Consider the following 18,371-nt stretch of genomic DNA (forward strand, 5'->3'; position numbering starts at 1 on the left):
AATAGAAACACGTCTAATGTTTATAACATGGACATACCTCAGGTTTACATCAAATAGAAACACGTCTAATGTTTATAACATGGACATACCTCAGGTTTACATCAAATAGAAACACGTCTAATGTTTATAACATGGACATACCTCAGGTTTACATCAAATAGAAACACGTCTAATGTTTATAACATGGACATACCTCAGGTTTACATCAAATAGAAACACGTCTAATGTTTATAACATGGACATACCTCAGGTTTACATCAAATAGAAACAGGTCTAATGTTTATAACATGGACATACCTCAGGTTTACATCAAATAGAAACACGTCTAATGTTTATAACATGGACATACCTCAGGTTTACATCAAATAGAAACAGGTCTAATGTTTATAACATGGACATACCTCAGGTTTACATCAAATAGAAACACGTCTAATGTTTATAACATGGACATACCTCAGGTTTACATCAAATAGAAACACATCTAATGTTTATAACATGGACATACCTCAGGTTTACATCAAATAGAAACACGTCTATGGACATACCTCAGGTTAACATCACATAGAAACACGTCTAATGTTTATAACATGGACATACCTCAGGTTAACATCAAATAGAAACAGGTCTAATGTTTATAACATGGACATACCTCAGGTTAACATCAAATAACAGCTTTAGGATATCTGTGGTTCAGGAGGAGCAGGGACATTGAGGGTCTATGTACCAAAGACTGATCCCATTTATCCATACTGTGGTTCAGGAGTAGCAGGGACATTGAGGGTCTATGTACCAAACACTGATCCCATTTATCCATACTGTGGTTCAGGAGTAGCAGGGACATTGAGGGTCTATGTACCAAAGACTGATCTCATTTATCCATACTGTGGTTCAGGAGTAGCAGGGACATTGAGGGTCTATGTACCAAAGACTGATCCCATTTATCCACACTGTGGTTCAGGAGTAGCAGGGACATTGAGGGTCTATGTACCAAAGACTGATCCCATTTATCCATACTGTGGTTCAGGAGTAGCAGGGACATTGAGGGTCTATGTACCAAAGACTGATCCCATTTATCCATACTGTGGGTCAGGAGGAGCAGGGATATTGAGGGTCTATGTACCAAAGACTGATCCCATAAAACATACTGTGGTTCAGGGGGAGCAGGGACATTGAGGGTCTATGTACCAAAGACTGATCCCATTTATCCATACTGTGGTTCAGGAGGAGCAGGGACATTGAGGGTCTATGTACCAAAGACTGATCCCATTTATCCATACTGTGGTTCAGGAGTAGCAGGGACATTGAGGGTCTATGTACCAAAGACTGATCCCATTTATCCATACTGTGGTTCAGGGGGAGCAGGGACATTGAGGGTCTATGTACCAAAGACTGATCCCATTTATCCATACTGTGGTTCAGGAGTAGCAGGGACATTGAGGGTCTATGTACCAAAGACTGATCCCATTTATCCATACTGTGGTTCAGGAGTAGCAGGGACATTGAGGGTCTATGTACCAAAGACTGATCTCATTTATCCATACTGTGGTTCAGGAGTAGCAGGGACATTGAGGGTCTATGTACCAAAGACTGATCCCATTTATCCACACTGTGGTTCAGGAGTAGCAGGGACATTGAGGGTCTATGTACCAAAGACTGATCCCATTTATCCATACTGTGGTTCAGGAGTAGCAGGGACATTGAGGGTCTATGTACCAAAGACTGATCCCATTTATCCATACTGTGGGTCAGGAGGAGCAGGGATATTGAGGGTCTATGTACCAAAGACTGATCCCATAAAACATACTGTGGTTCAGGGGGAGCAGGGACATTGAGGGTCTATGTACCAAAGACTGATCCCATTTATCCATACTGTGGTTCAGGAGGAGCAGGGACATTGAGGGTCTATGTACCAAAGACTGATCCCATTTATCCATACTGTGGTTCAGGAGGAGCAGGGACATTGAGGGTCTATGTACCAAAGACTGATCCCATTTATCCATACTGTGGTTCAGGAGGAGCAGGGACATTGAGGGTCTATGTACCAAAGACTGATCCCATTTATCCATACTGTGGTTCAGGGGGAGCAGGGACATTGAGGGTCTACGTACCAAAGACTGATCCCATTTATCCCTACTGTGGTTCAGGGGGAGCAGGGACATTGAGGGTCTATGTACCAAAGACTGATCCCATTTATCCATACTGTGGTTCAGGAGGAGCAGGGACATTGAGGGTCTATGTACCAAAGACTGATCCCATTTATCCATACTGTGGTTCAGGAGTAGCAGGGACATTGAGGGTCTACGTACCAAAGACTGATCCCATTTATCCATACTGTGGTTCAGGAGGAGCAGGGACATTGAGGGTCTATGTACCAAAGACTGTACCCATTTATCCATACTGTGGTTCAGGGGGAGCAGGGACATTGAGGGTCTATGTACCAAAGACTGATCCCATTTATCCATACTGTGGGTCAGGAGTAGCAGGGACATTGAGGGTCTATGTACCAAAGACTGATCCCATTTATCCATACTGTGGTTCAGGGGGAGCAGGGACATTGAGGCTCTATGTACCAAAGACTGATCCCATTTATCCATACTGTGGTTCAGGAGGAGCAGGGACATTGAGGGTCTACGTACCAAAGACTGATCCCATCTATCCATACTGTGGTTCAGGAGTAGCAGGGACATTGAGGGTCTATGTACCAAAGACTGATCCCATTTATCCATACTGTGGTTCAGGGGGAGCAGGGACATTGAGGCTCTATGTACCAAAGACTGATCCCATTTATCCATACTGTGGTTCAGGAGGAGCAGGGACATTGAGGGTCTACGTACCAAAGACTGATCCCATCTATCCATACTGTGGTTCAGGAGTAGCAGGGACATTGAGGGTCTATGTACCAAAGACTGATCCCATTTATCCATACTGTGGTTCAGGAGTAGCAGGGACATTGAGGGTCTATGTACCAAAGACTGATCCCATTTATCCATACTGTGGTTCAGGAGTAGCAGGGACATTGAGGGTCTATGTACCAAAGACTGATCCCATTTATCCATACTGTGGTTCAGGGGGAGCAGGGACATTGAGGGTCTATGTACCAAAGACTGATCCCATTTATCCATACTGTGGTTCAGGGGGAGCAGGGACATTGAGGGTCTATGTACCAAAGACTGATCCCATTTATCCATACTGTGGTTCAGGAGTAGCAGGGACATTGAGGGTCTATGTACCAAAGACTGATCCCATTTATCCATACTGTGGTTCAGGAGTAGCAGGGACATTGAGGGTCTACGTACCAAAGACTGATCCCATTTATCCATACTGTGGTTCAGGGGGAGCAGGGACATTGAGGGTCTATGTACCAAAGACTGATCCCATTTATCCATACTGTGGGTCAGGAGTAGCAGGGACATTGAGGGTCTATGTACCAAATACTGATCCCATTTATCCATACTGTGGTTCAGGGGGAGCAGGGACATTGAGGGTCTATGTACCAAAGACTGATACCATTTATCCATACTGTGGTTCAGGAGTAGCAGGGACATTGAGGGTCTATGTACCAAAGACTGATCCCATTTATCCATACTGTGGTTCAGGGGGAGCAGGGACATTGAGGCTCTATGTACCAAAGACTGATCCCATTTATCCATACTGTGGTTCAGGAGGAGCAGGGACATTGAGGGTCTACGTACCAAAGACTGATCCCATCTATCCATACTGTGGTTCAGGAGTAGCAGGGACATTGAGGGTCTATGTACCAAAGACTGATCCCATTTATCCATACTGTGGTTCAGGGGGAGCAGGGACATTGAGGCTCTATGTACCAAAGACTGATCCCATTTATCCATACTGTGGTACAGGAGGAGCAGGGACATTGAGGGTCTACGTACCAAAGACTGATCCCATCTATCCATACTGTGGTTCAGGAGTAGCAGGGACATTGAGGGTCTATGTACCAAAGACTGATCCCATTTATCCATACTGTGGTTCAGGAGTAGCAGGGACATTGAGGGTCTATGTACCAAAGACTGATCCCATTTATCCATACTGTGGTTCAGGAGTAGCAGGGACATTGAGGGTCTATGTACCAAAGACTGATCCCATTTATCCATACTGTGGTTCAGGGGGAGCAGGGACATTGAGGGTCTATGTACCAAAGACTGATCCCATTTATCCATACTGTGGTTCAGGGGGAGCAGGGACATTGAGGGTCTATGTACCAATGACTGATCCCATTTATCCATACTGTGGTTCAGGAGTAGCAGGGACATTGAGGGTCTATGTACCAAAGACTGATCCCATTTATCCATACTGTGGTTCAGGAGTAGCAGGGACATTGAGGGTCTACGTACCAAAGACTGATCCCATTTATCCATACTGTGGTTCAGGGGGAGCAGGGACATTGAGGGTCTATGTACCAAAGACTGATCCCATTTATCCATACTGTGGTTCAGGAGTAGCAGGGACATTGAGGGTCTATGTACCAAACACTGATCCCATTTATCCATACTGTGGTTCAGGAGTAGCAGGGACATTGAGGGTCTATGTACCAAACACTGATCTATTTATCCATACTGTGGTTCAGGAGTAGCAGGGACATTGAGGGTCTATGTACCAAAGACTGATCCCATTTATCCATACTGTGGTTCAGGGGGAGCAGGGACATTGAGGGTCTACGTACCAAACACTGATCCCATTTATCCATACTGTGGTTCAGGAGTAGCAGGGACATTGAGGGTCTATGTACCAAAGACTGATCCCATTTATCCATACTGTGGTTCAGGAGTAGCAGGGACATTGAGGGTCTATGTACCAAACACTGATCCCATTTATCCATACTGTGGTTCAGGAGTAGCAGGGACATTGAGGGTCTATGTACCAAAGACTGATCCCATTTATCCATACTGTGGTTCAGGAGTAGCAGGGACATTGAGGGTCTATGTACCAAAGACTGATCCCATTTATCCATACTGTGGTTCAGGAGTAGCAGGGACATTGAGGGTCTATGTACCAAAGACTGATCCCATTTATCCATACTGTGGTTCAGGAGTAGCAGGGACATTGAGGGTCTATGTACCAAAGACTGATCCCATTTATCCATACTGTGGTTCAGGGGGAGCAGGGATTTTCCCACATTAGTCCAGATTCACTGAAGGGATGTGATCTTAACGTGTGTGTGATGTCTCTCTCCCTGCAGGACTTCCAGAGGAGTGTGCTAGCAGAGGAGATGTCCCTCCAGACTGACTCTGAGTCCAGCCAAGCCCTGGACCAGCTGCTTACCAGGATCTAGACAACATAGACCTGCAGGAAAGACCCATTTTACAACCAGTTCACAGACAACCTGTCCCTTCTAATCAGTATATATCTATAGTCATCTGTCTCCACTAACACCTGTCTGCTGTTCAGTCTACAGAGTGATCTAGACTGTATAGATCTATAGTCATCTGTCTCCACCTGTCTGCTGTTCAGTCTACAGAGTGATCTAGACTGTATATATCTATAGTCATCTGTCTCCACCTGTCTGCTGTTCAGTCTACAGAGTGATCTAGACTGTATAGATCTATAGTCATCTGTCTCCACCTGTCTGCTGTTCAGTCTACAGAGTGATCTAGACTGTATAGATCTATAGTCATCTGTCTCCACCTGTCTGCTGTTCAGTCTACAGAGTGATCTAGACTGTATAGATCTATAGTCATCTGTCTCCACCTGTCTGCTGTTCAGTCTACAGAGTGATCTAGACTGTATTAATAATAGGAGCTGTATTAATAATAGGAGCTGTATTAATAATAGGAGCTGTATTAATAATAGGAGCTGTATTAATAATAGGAGCTGTATTAATAATAGGAGCTGTAGGAGGGTGTTCCAGGTCTGATGGACCCTGGGCTGGGGGAGGGTGTTCCAGGTCTGATGGACCCTGGGCTGGGGGAGGGGAGGGTGTTCCAGGTCTGATGGACCCTGGGCTGGGGGAGGGTGTTCCAGGTCTGATGGACCCTGGGCTGGGGGAGGGGGAGGGTGTTCCAGGTCTGATGGACCCTGGGTTGGGGGAGGGTGTTCCAGGTCTGATGGACCCTGGGCTGTAGGAGGGTGTTCCAGGTCTGATGGACCCTGGGCTGTAGGAGGGTGTTCCAGGTCAGATGGACCCTGGGCTGGGGGAGGGGGAGGGTGTTCCAGGTCTGATGGACCCTGGGCTGTAGGAGGGTGTTCCAGGTCTGATGGACCCTGGGCTGGGGGAGGGTGTTCCAGGTCTGATGGACCCTGGGCTGTAGGAGGGTGTTCCAGGTCAGATGGACCCTGGACTGTAGGAGGGTGTTCCAGGTCTGATGGACCCTGGGCTGTAGGAGGGTGTTCCAGGTCAGATGGACCCTGGGCTGGGGGAGGGTGTTCCAGGTCTGATGGACCCTGGGCTGGGGGAGGGGGAGGGTGTTTCAGGTCTGATGTACCCTGGGCTGGGGGAGGGTGTTCCAGGTCTGATGGACCCTGGGCTGGGGGAGGGGGAGGGTGTTCCAGGTCTGATGTACCCTGGGCTGGGGGAGGGTGTTCCAGGTCTGATGGACCCTGGGCTGTAGGAGGGTGTTTCAGGTCTGATGGACCCTGGGCTGTAGGAGGGTGTTCCAGGTCTGATGGACCCTGGGCTGGGGGAGGGGGAGGGTGTTCCAGGTCTGATGGACCCTGGGTTGTAGGAGGGTGTTCCAGGTCAGATGGACCCTGGGCTGGGGGAGGGGGAGGGTGTTCCAGGTCTGATGGACCCTGGGCTGTAGGAGGGTGTTCCAGGTCAGATGGACCCTGGGCTGGGGGAGGGGGAGGGTGTTCCAGGTCGGATGGACCCTGGGCTGGGGGAGGGGGAGGGTGTTCCAGGTCTGATGGACCCTGGGCTGTAGGAGGGTGTTCCAGGTCAGATGGACCCTGGGCTGGGGGAGGGGGAGGGTGTTCCAGGTCTGATGGACCCTGGGCTGGGGGAGGGGGAGGGTGTTCCAGGTCTGATGGACCCTGGGCTGGGGGAGGGGGAGGGTGTTCCAGGTCTGATGGACCCTGGGCTGGGGGAGGGGGAGGGTGTTCCAGGTCTGATGGACCCTGGGCTGGGGGAGGGGGAGGGTGTTCCAGGTCTGATGGACCCTGGGCTGGGGGAGGGGGAGGGTGTTCCAGGTCTGATGGACCCTGGGCTGGGGGAGGGGGAGGGTGTTCCAGGTCAGATGGATGTGTGGAGGATCTGTTTACCCAGATGTGTTCAGATCTAGGTGTGTCCTGGCAAACAGACTAGCCTGCCCTGTCAGTGTGTCAGAGTGTGTCAGATGTGTGTGTGTGTGTGTGTGTGTGTGTGTGTGTGTGTGTGTGTGTGTGTGTGTGTGTGTGTGTGTGTGTGTGTGTGTGTGTGTGTGTGTGTGTGTGTGTGTGTGTGTGTGTGTGTGTGTGTGTGTGTGTGTGTGTGTGTGTGTGTGTGTGTGTGTGTGTGTGTGTGTGTGTGTGTGTGTGTGTGTGTGTGTGTGTGTGTGTGTGTGTGTGTGTGTGTGTGTGTGTGTGTGTGTGTGTGTGTGTGTGTGTGTGTGTGTGTGTGTGTGTGTGTGTGTGTGTGTGTGTGTGTGTGTGTGTGTGTGTGTGTGTGTGTGTGTGTGTGTGTGTGTGTGTGTGTGTGTGTGTGTGTGTGTGTGTGTGTGTGTGTGTCCCAAGGCACACTAAAGTAACTGCGTGCCTGGTTCTCTTTGATGAACCTTTAAAGGAAACCGGGACAAAAGATGTTGATGGACAGAGAGAGAGGCAGAGAGAGAAAGGGATGAGGGGTGGAAAAGGGGAGAGGGAGGGAAAATACAGAGAGATGGGGAGGAAGGGAGAAACAGGTGTCTCCTTTGGTCTGCCATTGGCGAAGAGAGAGAGATGTCCCCTCAAGACCACAATCCCTTGTCTCTTTCTCCATCTCACCGCTGATCCCCCTCTTCCACCCAGAGGACAGACCTAGAGAGCAGGACCTGTAGCTGGCACTAATCCAGAGCTCTGAGCTGCCTGATCCCTCTCTTCCACCCAGAGGACAGACCTAGAGAACAGGACCTGTAGCTGGGACTCTCTTCCACCCAGAGGACAGACCTAGAGAACAGGACCTGTAGCTGGGACTCTCTTCCACCCAGAGGACAGACCTAGAGAACAGGACCTGTAGCTGGGACTAATCCAGAGCTCTGAGCTGCCTGGTCCCTCTCTTCCACCCAGAGGACAGACCTAGAGAACAGGACCTGTAGCTGGGACTAATCCAGAGCTGCCTGATCCCTCTCTTCCACCCAGAGGACAGACCTAGAGAACAGGACCTGTAGCTGGGACTCTCTTCCACCCAGAGGACAGACCTAGAGAACAGGACCTGTAGCTGGGACTAATCCAGAGCTCTGAGCTGCCTGATCCCTCTCTTCCACCCAGAGGACAGACCTAGAGAACAGGACCTGTAGCTGGGACTCTCTTCCACCCAGAGGACAGACCTAGAGAACAGGACCTGTAGCTGGGACTAATCCAGAGCTCTGAGCTTCTTGTGCTGCTTACTAACATACTGGGTTGGAACTTGTTACAGTAACTAAGATCAGTGGCTAAACCATCACCAATAATGATTTGGGACTTTCACTAAAACATTGTTGAATTCTCCTGAATGTTCAGACAAGCTCAGTCATCCAGATTTACTGTTTCACTCTAGTGTTTATGATATTGCCTTCAGAATAAAAGCATACATCACTGTAGTGTTTATGATATTGCCTTCAGAATAAAAGCATACATCACTGTAGTGTTTATGATATTGCCTTCAGAATAAAAGCATACATCACTGTATTGTTTATGATATTGCCTTCAGAATAAAAGCATACATCACTGTATTGTTTATGATATTGCCTTCAGAATAAAAGCATACATCACTGTAGTGTTTATGATATTGCCTTCAGAATAAAAGCATACATCACTGTATTGTTTATGATATTGCCTTCAGAATAAAAGCATACATCACTGAAGTGTTTATGATATTGCCTTCAGAATAAAAGCAGAGGAAAAAGTAACTGTTGTATGTCGTGTTTCTATTTTCGTGTCTGTAGTCTGTCCTCCACTACACTAACTCTATCCAGAGAATGACATACTGGTCTCTCTCCTGTCCTCCACTACACTAACTCTATCCAGAGAATGACATACTGGTCTCTCTCCTGTCCTCCATTACACTAACTCTATCCAGAGAATGACATACTGGTCTCTCTCCTGTCCTCCATTACACTAACTCTATCCAGAGAATGACATACTGGTCTCTCTCCTGTCCTCCACTACACTAACTCTATCCAGAGAATGACATACTGGTCTCTCTCCTGTCCTACATTACACTAACTCTATCCAGAGAATGACATACTGGTCTCTCTCCTGTCCTCCATTACACTAACTCTATCAAGAGAATGACATACTGGTCTCTTTCCTATCCTCCATTACACTAACTCTATCCAGAGAATGACATACTAGTCTCTCTCCTGTCCTCCATTACACTAACTCTATCCAGAGAATGACATACTGGTCTCTCTCCTGTCCTCCACTAAACTAACTCTATCCAGAGAATGACATACTGGTCTCTCTCCTGTCCTCCATTACACTAACTCTATCCAGAGAATGACATACTGGTCTCTCTCCTGTCCTCCATTACACTAACTCTATCCAGAGAATGACATACTGGTCTCTCTCCTGTCCTCCACTACACTAACTCTATCCAGAGAATGACATACTGGTCTCTCTCCTGTCCTCCATTACACTAACTCTATCCAGAGAATGACATACTGGTCTCTCTCCTGTCCTCCATTACGCTAACTCTATCCAGAGAATGGCATACTGGTCTCTCTCCTGTCCTCCATTACACTAACTCTATCCAGAGAATGACATACTGGTCTCTCGCCTGTCCTCCATTACACTAACTCTATCCAGAGAATGACATACTGGTCTCTCTCCTGTCCTCCACTACACTAACTCTATCCAGAGAATGACATACTGGTCTCTCTCCTGTCCTCCATTACGCTAACTCTATCCAGAGAATGACATACTGGTCTCTCTCCTGTCCTCCACTACACTAACTCTATCCAGAGAATGACATACTGGTCTCTCTCCTGTCCTCCATTACACTAACTCTATCCAGAGAATGACATACTGTTCTCTCTCCTGTCCTCCATTACACTAACTCTATCCAGAGAATGACATACTGGTCTCTCTCCTGTCCTCCATTACACTAACTCTATCCAGAGAATGACATACTGGTCTCTCTCCTGTCCTCCATTACACTAACTCTATCCAGAGAATGACATACTGGTCTCACTCCTGTCCTCCATTACACTAACTCTATCCAGAGAATGACATACTGGTCTCTCTCCTGTCCTCCATTAAACTAACTCTATCCAGAGAATGACATACTGGTCTCTCTCCTGTCCTCCATTACACTAACTCTATCCAGAGAATGACATACTGGTCTCTCTCCTGTCTAACCAACCACTCTGTTCAGATGAATCCTAATGGGGGGGGGGGGGGGGGGGGGAGACAGAAGGAAGAAAAAAGAGATGAAAAATGGTTTGATAAAAAACTCAATAACCTAAGAAAGACAGAGACCCAGAAACCTGAGCCGACACCTTCACTATAGTGTAGCACTAAAACCTGAGCCTACACCTTCACTATAGTGAAGCACTAAAACCTGAGCCTACACCTTCACTATAGTGAAGCACTAAAACCTTGGCCTACACCTTCTCTATAGTGAAGCACTAAAACCTGAGCCTACATCTTCACTATAGTGAAGCACTAAACCTGGGCCTACACCTTCACTATAGTGTAACACTAAAACCTTGGCCTACACCTTCACTATAGTGAAGCACTAAACCTGGGCCTACACATTCACTATAGTGAAGGACTAAAACCTGAGCCTACACCTTCACTATAGTGAAGGACTAAAACCTGGGCCTACACCTTCACTATAGTGTAGCACTAAAACCTGAGCCTACACCTTCACTATAGTGAAGCACTAAAACCTGGGTCTACACCTTCACTATAGTGAAGCACTAAACCTGGGCCTACACCTTCACTATAGTGAAGCACTAAAACCTGAGCCTACACCTTCAGTATAGTGAAGCACTAAACCTGGGCCTACACCTTCTCTATAGTGAAGCACTAAAACCTGGGCCTACACCTTCACTATAGTGAAGCACTAAAACCTGGGCCTACACCTTCACTATAGTGAAGGACTAAAACCTGAGCCGACACCTTCACTATAGTGAAGCACTAAAACAATACAGAAAAAGAAGGAACAGCACGTCAGAAATCAGCTCTATGTAATTAAAAAATCCATAGAATCTAACCACTTCTGAGAAAATTGGAAAACACTAAACAAACAACAACACGAAGAATTATCTTTCCAAAATGGAGATGTGTTGATAAACCACTTCTCCAATCTGATTGGCTCTATAACAAAGAACAGCAAAAACATTTACATGATCGAATACAAATCTTAAAATCAACTATTATTAAAGACTACCAGAACCCACTGCATTCAACAATTACATTGAATGAAGTACTGAAATTATTAAATATACAGACCACAAATTCCAATTGGCTATACTTAAAATCTTTAACATCATCCTTGGCTCTGGCATCTTCCCCAATACTTTGAACTAAGGACTTTTAACCCCAGTCCACAAAAGTGGAGACAAATTTGACCCCAATAACTACTGTGGGATATGCGTCAACAGCAACCTTGGGAAAATCCTCTGCATTGTCATTAAAATCAGACTCCTACATTTCAAGCAATGTACTGAGCATGTATGTACAAGCAATGTGCTGAGCATGTATGTACAAGCAATGTGCTGAGCATGTATGTACAAGCAATGTACTGAGCATGTATGTACAAGCAATGTACTGAGCATGTATGTACAAGCAATGTGCTGAGCATGTATGTACAAGCAATGTGCTGAGCATGTATGTACAAGCAATGTACTGAGCATGTATGTACAAGCAATGTGCTGAGCATGTATGTACAAGCAATGTGCTGAGCATGTATGTACAAGCAATGTACTGAGCATGTATGTACAAGCAATGTGCTGAGCATGTATGTACAAGCAATGTGCTGAGCATGTATGTACAAGCAATGTGCTGAGCATGTATGTACAAGCAATGTACTGAGCATGTATGTACAAGCAATGTGCTGAGCATGTATGTACAAGCAATGTACTGAGCATGTATGTACAAGCAATGTGCTGAGCAAATGTCAAATGGGCTTTTAATGAAATGACTCCTCGACAGACCACGTATGCGCGCTGTACATCCTAATTGACAAACAAACAAACCAAAACAAAGGCAAAGTCTTCTCATGATTTCAAAAAGGCTTTTGCCTCAATTTGGCATGAGGGTCTGCTATACAAATTGATGGAAAGTGGTGTTGGGGGAAAAACATACAACATTATAAAATCCATTTACAAAAACAACAAGTGTGCAGATAAAATGGGCAAAAAACTCACATTTCTTTCCACAGGGCCGTGGGGTGAGACAGGGCCGTGGGGTGAGACAGGGCCGTGGGGTGAGACAGGGCCGTGGGGTGAGACAGGGCCGTGGGGTGAGACAGGAATGCAGCTTAAGCCCCACCCTCCTCAACATATATATCAACGAATTGGCGAGGGCACTAGAACAGTCTGCAGCACCCGGCCTCACCCTACTAGAACAGTCTACAGCACCCGGCCTCACCCTACTAGAATCTGAAGTCAAATGTCTCCTGTTTGCTGATGATCTGGTGCTTCTGTCCCCAACCAAGGAGGGCCTACAGCAGCACCTAGATCTTCTGCACAGATTCTGTCAGACCTGGGCCCTGACAGTAAATCTCAGTAAGACCAAAATAATGGTGTTCCAAAAAAAAGTCCAGTTGCCAGGACAACAAATACAAATTCCATCTTGACACCGTTGCCCTGGAGCACACAAAATACTATACATACCTCGGCCTAAACATCAACGCCACAGGTAACTTCCACAAAGCTGTGAACGATCTGAGAGACAAGGCAAGAAGGGCCCTCTATGTCATCAAAAGGAACATAAAATTCTACATATAAATTAGGATTTGGCAAAAAATACTTGAATCAGTTATAGAACCCATTGCCCTTTATGGTTGTGAGGTCTGGGGTCCGCTCACCAACCAAGAATTCACAAAATGTGACAAATACCAAATTGAGATTGCATGCAGAATTCTGCAAAAATATCCTCTGTGTACAACGTAAAACACCAAATAATACATGCAGAGCAGAATTAGGCTAATACTCGCAAATTATCAAAATCCAGAAAAGAGCCGTTAAATTCTACACCCACCTAAAAGGAAGCGATCCCCAAACCTTCCATGACAAAGTCATGACCTACAGTGAGATGAACCTGGAGAAGAGTCCCCAGAGCAAGCTGGTCCTGGGGCTCTGTTCACAAACCTTCCATAACAAAGCCTTCACCTACAGAGAGATGAACCTGGAGAAGAGTCCTCTAAGCAAGCTGGTCTTGGGGCTCTGTTCAAACACAAACAGACCCCACAGAGCAGCAACACAACTAGACCCAACCAAATCATGAGAAAACAAAAAGATAATTACTTGACACATTGGAAAGAATTAACAAAAAACAGAGCAAACTAGAATGCTACATGTCTCTAAACAGAGAGTACACAGTGGCAGAATACCTGACCACTGTGACTGACCCAAAATGAAGGAAAGCTTTGACTATGTACAGACTCAGTGAGCATATCCTTGCTATTGAGAAAGGCCGCCGTAGGCAGACATGGCTCTCAAGAGAAGACAGGCTATGTGCACACTGCCCACAAAATGAGGTGGAAACTGAGCTGCACTTCCTAACCTCCTGCCCAATGTATGACCATATTAGAGAGACATATTTCCCTCAGATTACACAGACCCACAAAGAATTCGAAAACAAATCCAATTTTGATAAACTCCCATATCTACTGGGTGAAATACCACAGTGTGTCATCACAGCAGCAAGATTTGTGACCTGTTGCCACAAGAAAAGGGCAACCAGTGAAGAACAAACACCATTGTAAATACAACCCATAATTATGCTTATTTATTTTCCCTTTTGTACTTTAACTACTTGCACATCGTTACAACACTGTATATATACATAATATGACATTTGAAATGTCTCTATTATTTTGGAACTTCTGTGAGTGTAATGTTTACTGTTCATTTTTATTGTTTATTTCATTTTTGTTTATTATCTATTTCACTTGCTTTGGCAATGTTAACATATGTTTCCCATGCCAAGAAAGCCCCTTAAATTGAATTGAGAGAAAGAGAGAGAGAGAGACATAGTAAACATCACCTGAGACAAATCATTTCATCAACGTTTTGTGGAGCCGGTTCAGGAATGTGCCACAGGCTGGGCTTAAGCACGAACACAATAGGGGAAAGTAGAGGTGTAGCCAACACATGACACCCTGTGAAAGTGCAGTCTGGTTTATGGCTTCAGAACACTCTCCTTACATTATCCTGCTCCTCCAGAACAGACTCTCCTTACATTATCCTGCTCCTCCAGAACACTCTCCTTACATTATCCTGCTCCTCCAGAACACTCTCCTTACATTATCCTGCTCCTCCAGAACACTCTCCTTACATTATCCTGCTCCTCCAGAACAGACTCTCCTTACATTATCCTGCTCCTCCAGAACACTCTCCTTACATGCTCCTCCAGAACACTCTCCTTACATTATCCTGCTCCTCCAGAACACTCTCCTTACATTATCCTGCTCCTCCAGAACACTCTCCTTACATTATCCTGCTCCTCCAGAACAGACTCTCCTTACATTATCCTGCTCCTCCAGAACACTCTCCTTACATTATCCTGCTCCTCCAGAACAGACTCTCCTTACATTATCCTGCTCCTTCAGAACACTCTCCTTACATTATCCTCCTCCTTCAGAACACTCTCCTTACATTATCCTGCTCCTTCAGAACACTCTCCTTACATTATCCTGCTCCTTCAGAACACTCTCCTTACATTATCCTGCTCCTCCAGAACAGACTCTCCTTACATTATCCTGCTCCTCCAGAACAGACTCTCCTTACATTATCCTGCTCCTCCAGAACAGACTCTCCTTACATTATCCTGCTCCGTTCTGCTGTCATCTGGGTCAGATAGATAATACTTTCGGAATGCACTGCATCTAAGTGACTTTCTCCACATTTTGTTACGTTACAACCTTATTCTAAAATGGATTCCATTGTTTTTAAATCTACACACAATACTCCATAATGACAAAGCCAATACAACTATTCAGATCCTTTACTCAGTACTTTGTTGAAGCACCTTTGGCAGCGATTACAGCCTCGAGTCTTCTTGGGTATGATGCTACAAGCTTGGCACACCTGTATTTGGGGAGTTTCTCCCATTCTTCTCTGCAGATCCTCTCAAGCTCTGTCAGTTTGGATGGGGAGCGTTGCTGCACAGCTATTTTCAGAGTTAAATCTTGGTTTCATCAGACCAGAGAATCTTGTTTCTCATGATCTGCAAGTCTTTAGATGCCTTCTGGCAAACTCCAAGTGGGCTGTCATGTGCCTTTTACTGAGGAGTGGCTTCTGTCTGGCCACTCTACCATAAAGACCTGATTGGTGGAGTGCTGCAGAGATGGTTGTCCTTCTGGAAGGTTCTCCCATCTCCACAGAGGAACTCTGGAGCTCTGTCAGAGTGATCATTGGGTTCTTGGTCACCTCTCTGACCAAGGCCCTTCTCCCCCGATTACTCAGTTTGGCCGGGCGACCAGCTCTAGGAAGAGTCTTGGTGGTTCCAAACTTCTTCCATTTAAGAATGATGGAGACCACTGTGTTCTTGGGGACTTTCAATGCTGCAGAAATGTTTTACTACCCTTCCCCAGATCTGTGCCTCGACACAATCCTGTCTCGGAGCTCTACAGTTGGCTTGGTTTTTGACATGCACTGTCAACTGTGGGACCGTATATAGACAATTCATGTCCAATCAATTGAATTTACCACAGGTGGACTCCAATGAAGTTGTAGAAACATCTCAAGGATGATCAATGGAAACAGGATGCACCTGAGCTCAATTTCAAGTCTCATAGAAAAGGGTCTAAATACTGAGGTAAATAAGGTATCTGTTTTATTTATTTTTAAATGTGCAAAAATGTCTTAAAACCTGTTTTTGCTTTGTGATTATGGGGTAGTGTCTCCAGTTTGATGAATACATTTTTTATTTAATTTTAGATTAAGGGTGTAATGTCACAAAATGTGGAAAAAGGTCTGAATACTTTACGAGTTGTTCTGATAGGTTTAATCCACTATGATGTTACAGGGCTGGGTTGTTCTGATAGGTTTAATCCACTATGATGTTACAGGGCTGGGTTGTTCTGATAGGTTTAATCCACTATGATGTTACAGGGCTGGGTTGTTCTGATAGGTTTAATCCACTATGATGTTACAGGGCTGGGTTGTTCTGATAGGTTTAATCCACTATGATGTTACAGGGCTGGGTTGTTCTGATAGGTTTAATCCACTATGATGTTACAGGGCTGGGTTGTTCTGATAGGTTTAATCCACTGTGATGTTACAGGGCTGGGTTGTTCTGATAGGTTTAATCCACTGTGATGTTACAGGGCTGGGTTGTTCTGATAGGTTTAATCCACTGTGATGTTACAGGGCTGGGTTGTTCTGATAGGTTTAATCCACTATGATGTTACAGGGCTGGGTTGTTCTGATAGGTTTAATCCACTGTGATGTTACAGGGCTGGGTTGTTCTGATAGGTTTAATCCACTATGATGTTACAGGGCTGGGTTGTTCTGATAGGTTTAATCCACTATGATGTTACAGGGCTGGGTTGTTCTGATAGGTTTAATCCACTATGATGTTACAGGGCTGGGCTGTTCTGATAGGTTTAATCCACTATGATGTTACAGGGCCGGGTTGTTCTGATAGGTTTAATCCACTGTGATGTTACAGGGCTGGGTTGTTCTGATAGGTTTAATCCACTGTGATGTTACAGGGCTGGGTTGTTCTGATAGGTTTAATCCACTGTGATGTTACAGGGCTGGGTTGTTCTGATAGGTTTAATCCACTGTGATGTTACAGGGCTGGGTTGTTCTGATAGGTTTAATCCACTATGATGTTACAGGGCTGGGTTGTTCTGATAGGTTTAATCCACTGTGATGTTACAGGGCTGGGTTGTTCTGATAGGTTTAATCCACTATGATGTTACAGGGCTGGGTTGTTCTGATAGGTTTAATCCACTATGATGTTACAGGGCTGGGTTGTTCTGATAGGTTTAATCCACTATGATGTTACAGGGCTGGGTTGTTCTGATAGGTTTAATCCACTATGATGTTACAGGGCTGGGTTGTTCTGATAGGTTTAATCCACTATGATGTTACAGGGCTGGGTTGTTCTGATAGGTTTAATCCACTATGATGTTACAGGGCTGGGCTGTTCTGATAGGTTTAATCCACTATGATGTTACAGGGCCGGGTTGTTCTGATAGGTTTAATCCACTATGATGTTACAGGGCTGGGTTGTTCTGATAGGTTTAATCCACTGTGATGTTACAGGGCTGGGTTGTTCTGATAGGTTTAATCCACTGTGATGTTACAGGGCTGGGTTGTTCTGATAGGTTTAATCCACTATGATGTTACAGGGCTGGGTTGTTCTGATAGGTTTAATCCACTGTGATGTTACAGGGCTGGGTTGTTCTGATAGGTTTAATCCACTATGATGTTACAGGGCTGGGTTGTTCTGATAGGTTTAATCCACTATGATGTTACAGGGCTGGGTTGTTCTGATAGGTTTAATCCACTATGATGTTACAGGGCTGGGTTGTTCTGATAGGTTTAATCCACTATGATGTTACAGGGCTGGGTTGTTCTGATAGGTTTAATCCACTATGATGTTACAGGGCTGGGTTGTTCTGATAGGTTTAATCCACTATGATGTTACAGGGCTGGGCTGTTCTGATAGGTTTAATCCACTATGATGTTACAGGGCCGGGTTGTTCTGATAGGTTTAATCCACTATGATGTTACAGGGCTGGGTTGTTCTGATAGGTTTAATCCACTGTGATGTTACAGGGCTGGGTTGTTCTGATAGGTTTAATCCACTGTGATGTTACAGGGCTGGGTTGTTCTGATAGGTTTAATCCACTATGATGTTACAGGGCTGGGTTGTTCTGATAGGTTTAATCCACTGTGATGTTACAGGGCTGGGTTGTTCTGATAGGTTTAATCCACTATGATGTTACAGGGCTGGGTAGTTCTGATAGGTTTAATCCACTATGATGTTACAGGGCTGGGTTGTTCTGATAGGTTTAATCCACTATGATGTTACAGGGCTGGGTTGTTCTGATAGGTTTAATCCACTATGATGTTACA

The 18,371-nt window shown here is 45.5% G+C and overlaps 2 protein-coding genes and 1 long non-coding RNA gene across 3 annotated transcripts in view; 1 reads left to right on the top strand and 2 right to left on the bottom strand.

The window, feature by feature from the left end:
• The window catches only part of LOC139533381 (golgin subfamily A member 6-like protein 4), a 22,698-nt gene extending 16,776 nt beyond the window's left edge, over positions 1 to 5,922 (top strand). Inside the window, exon 6 of the mRNA XM_071331425.1 lies at positions 5,198 to 5,922. Coding sequence (XP_071187526.1) covers positions 5,198 to 5,290 — 93 coding nt within the window. The 3' untranslated portion in view covers positions 5,291 to 5,922. The remainder of the gene's footprint in view (positions 1 to 5,197) is intronic.
• LOC139534837 (proline-rich protein HaeIII subfamily 1-like) lies at positions 5,693 to 7,909 on the bottom strand. Its single transcript, XM_071334291.1, has 3 exons — positions 7,885 to 7,909; positions 5,878 to 7,160; positions 5,693 to 5,722 (listed from the first exon to the last, which is right to left on the bottom strand). The coding sequence occupies exons 1-3, from the start codon at positions 7,907 to 7,909 to the stop codon at positions 5,693 to 5,695; spliced, it is 1,338 nt and encodes a 445-aa protein (XP_071190392.1).
• A 304-nt stretch (positions 7,910 to 8,213) lies between these two features.
• Positions 8,214 to 8,517, bottom strand: LOC139533382 (uncharacterized). Its single transcript, XR_011666728.1, has 3 exons — positions 8,457 to 8,517; positions 8,328 to 8,406; positions 8,214 to 8,277 (listed from the first exon to the last, which is right to left on the bottom strand). It is a non-coding gene; the product is annotated as an uncharacterized lncRNA (long non-coding RNA).
• Between the last annotated feature and the right edge of the window lie 9,854 nt (positions 8,518 to 18,371).

This window comes from Salvelinus alpinus, chromosome 11 (assembly GCF_045679555.1).
Source record: "Salvelinus alpinus chromosome 11, SLU_Salpinus.1, whole genome shotgun sequence".
Taxonomy (NCBI): domain Eukaryota; kingdom Metazoa; phylum Chordata; class Actinopteri; order Salmoniformes; family Salmonidae; genus Salvelinus; species Salvelinus alpinus.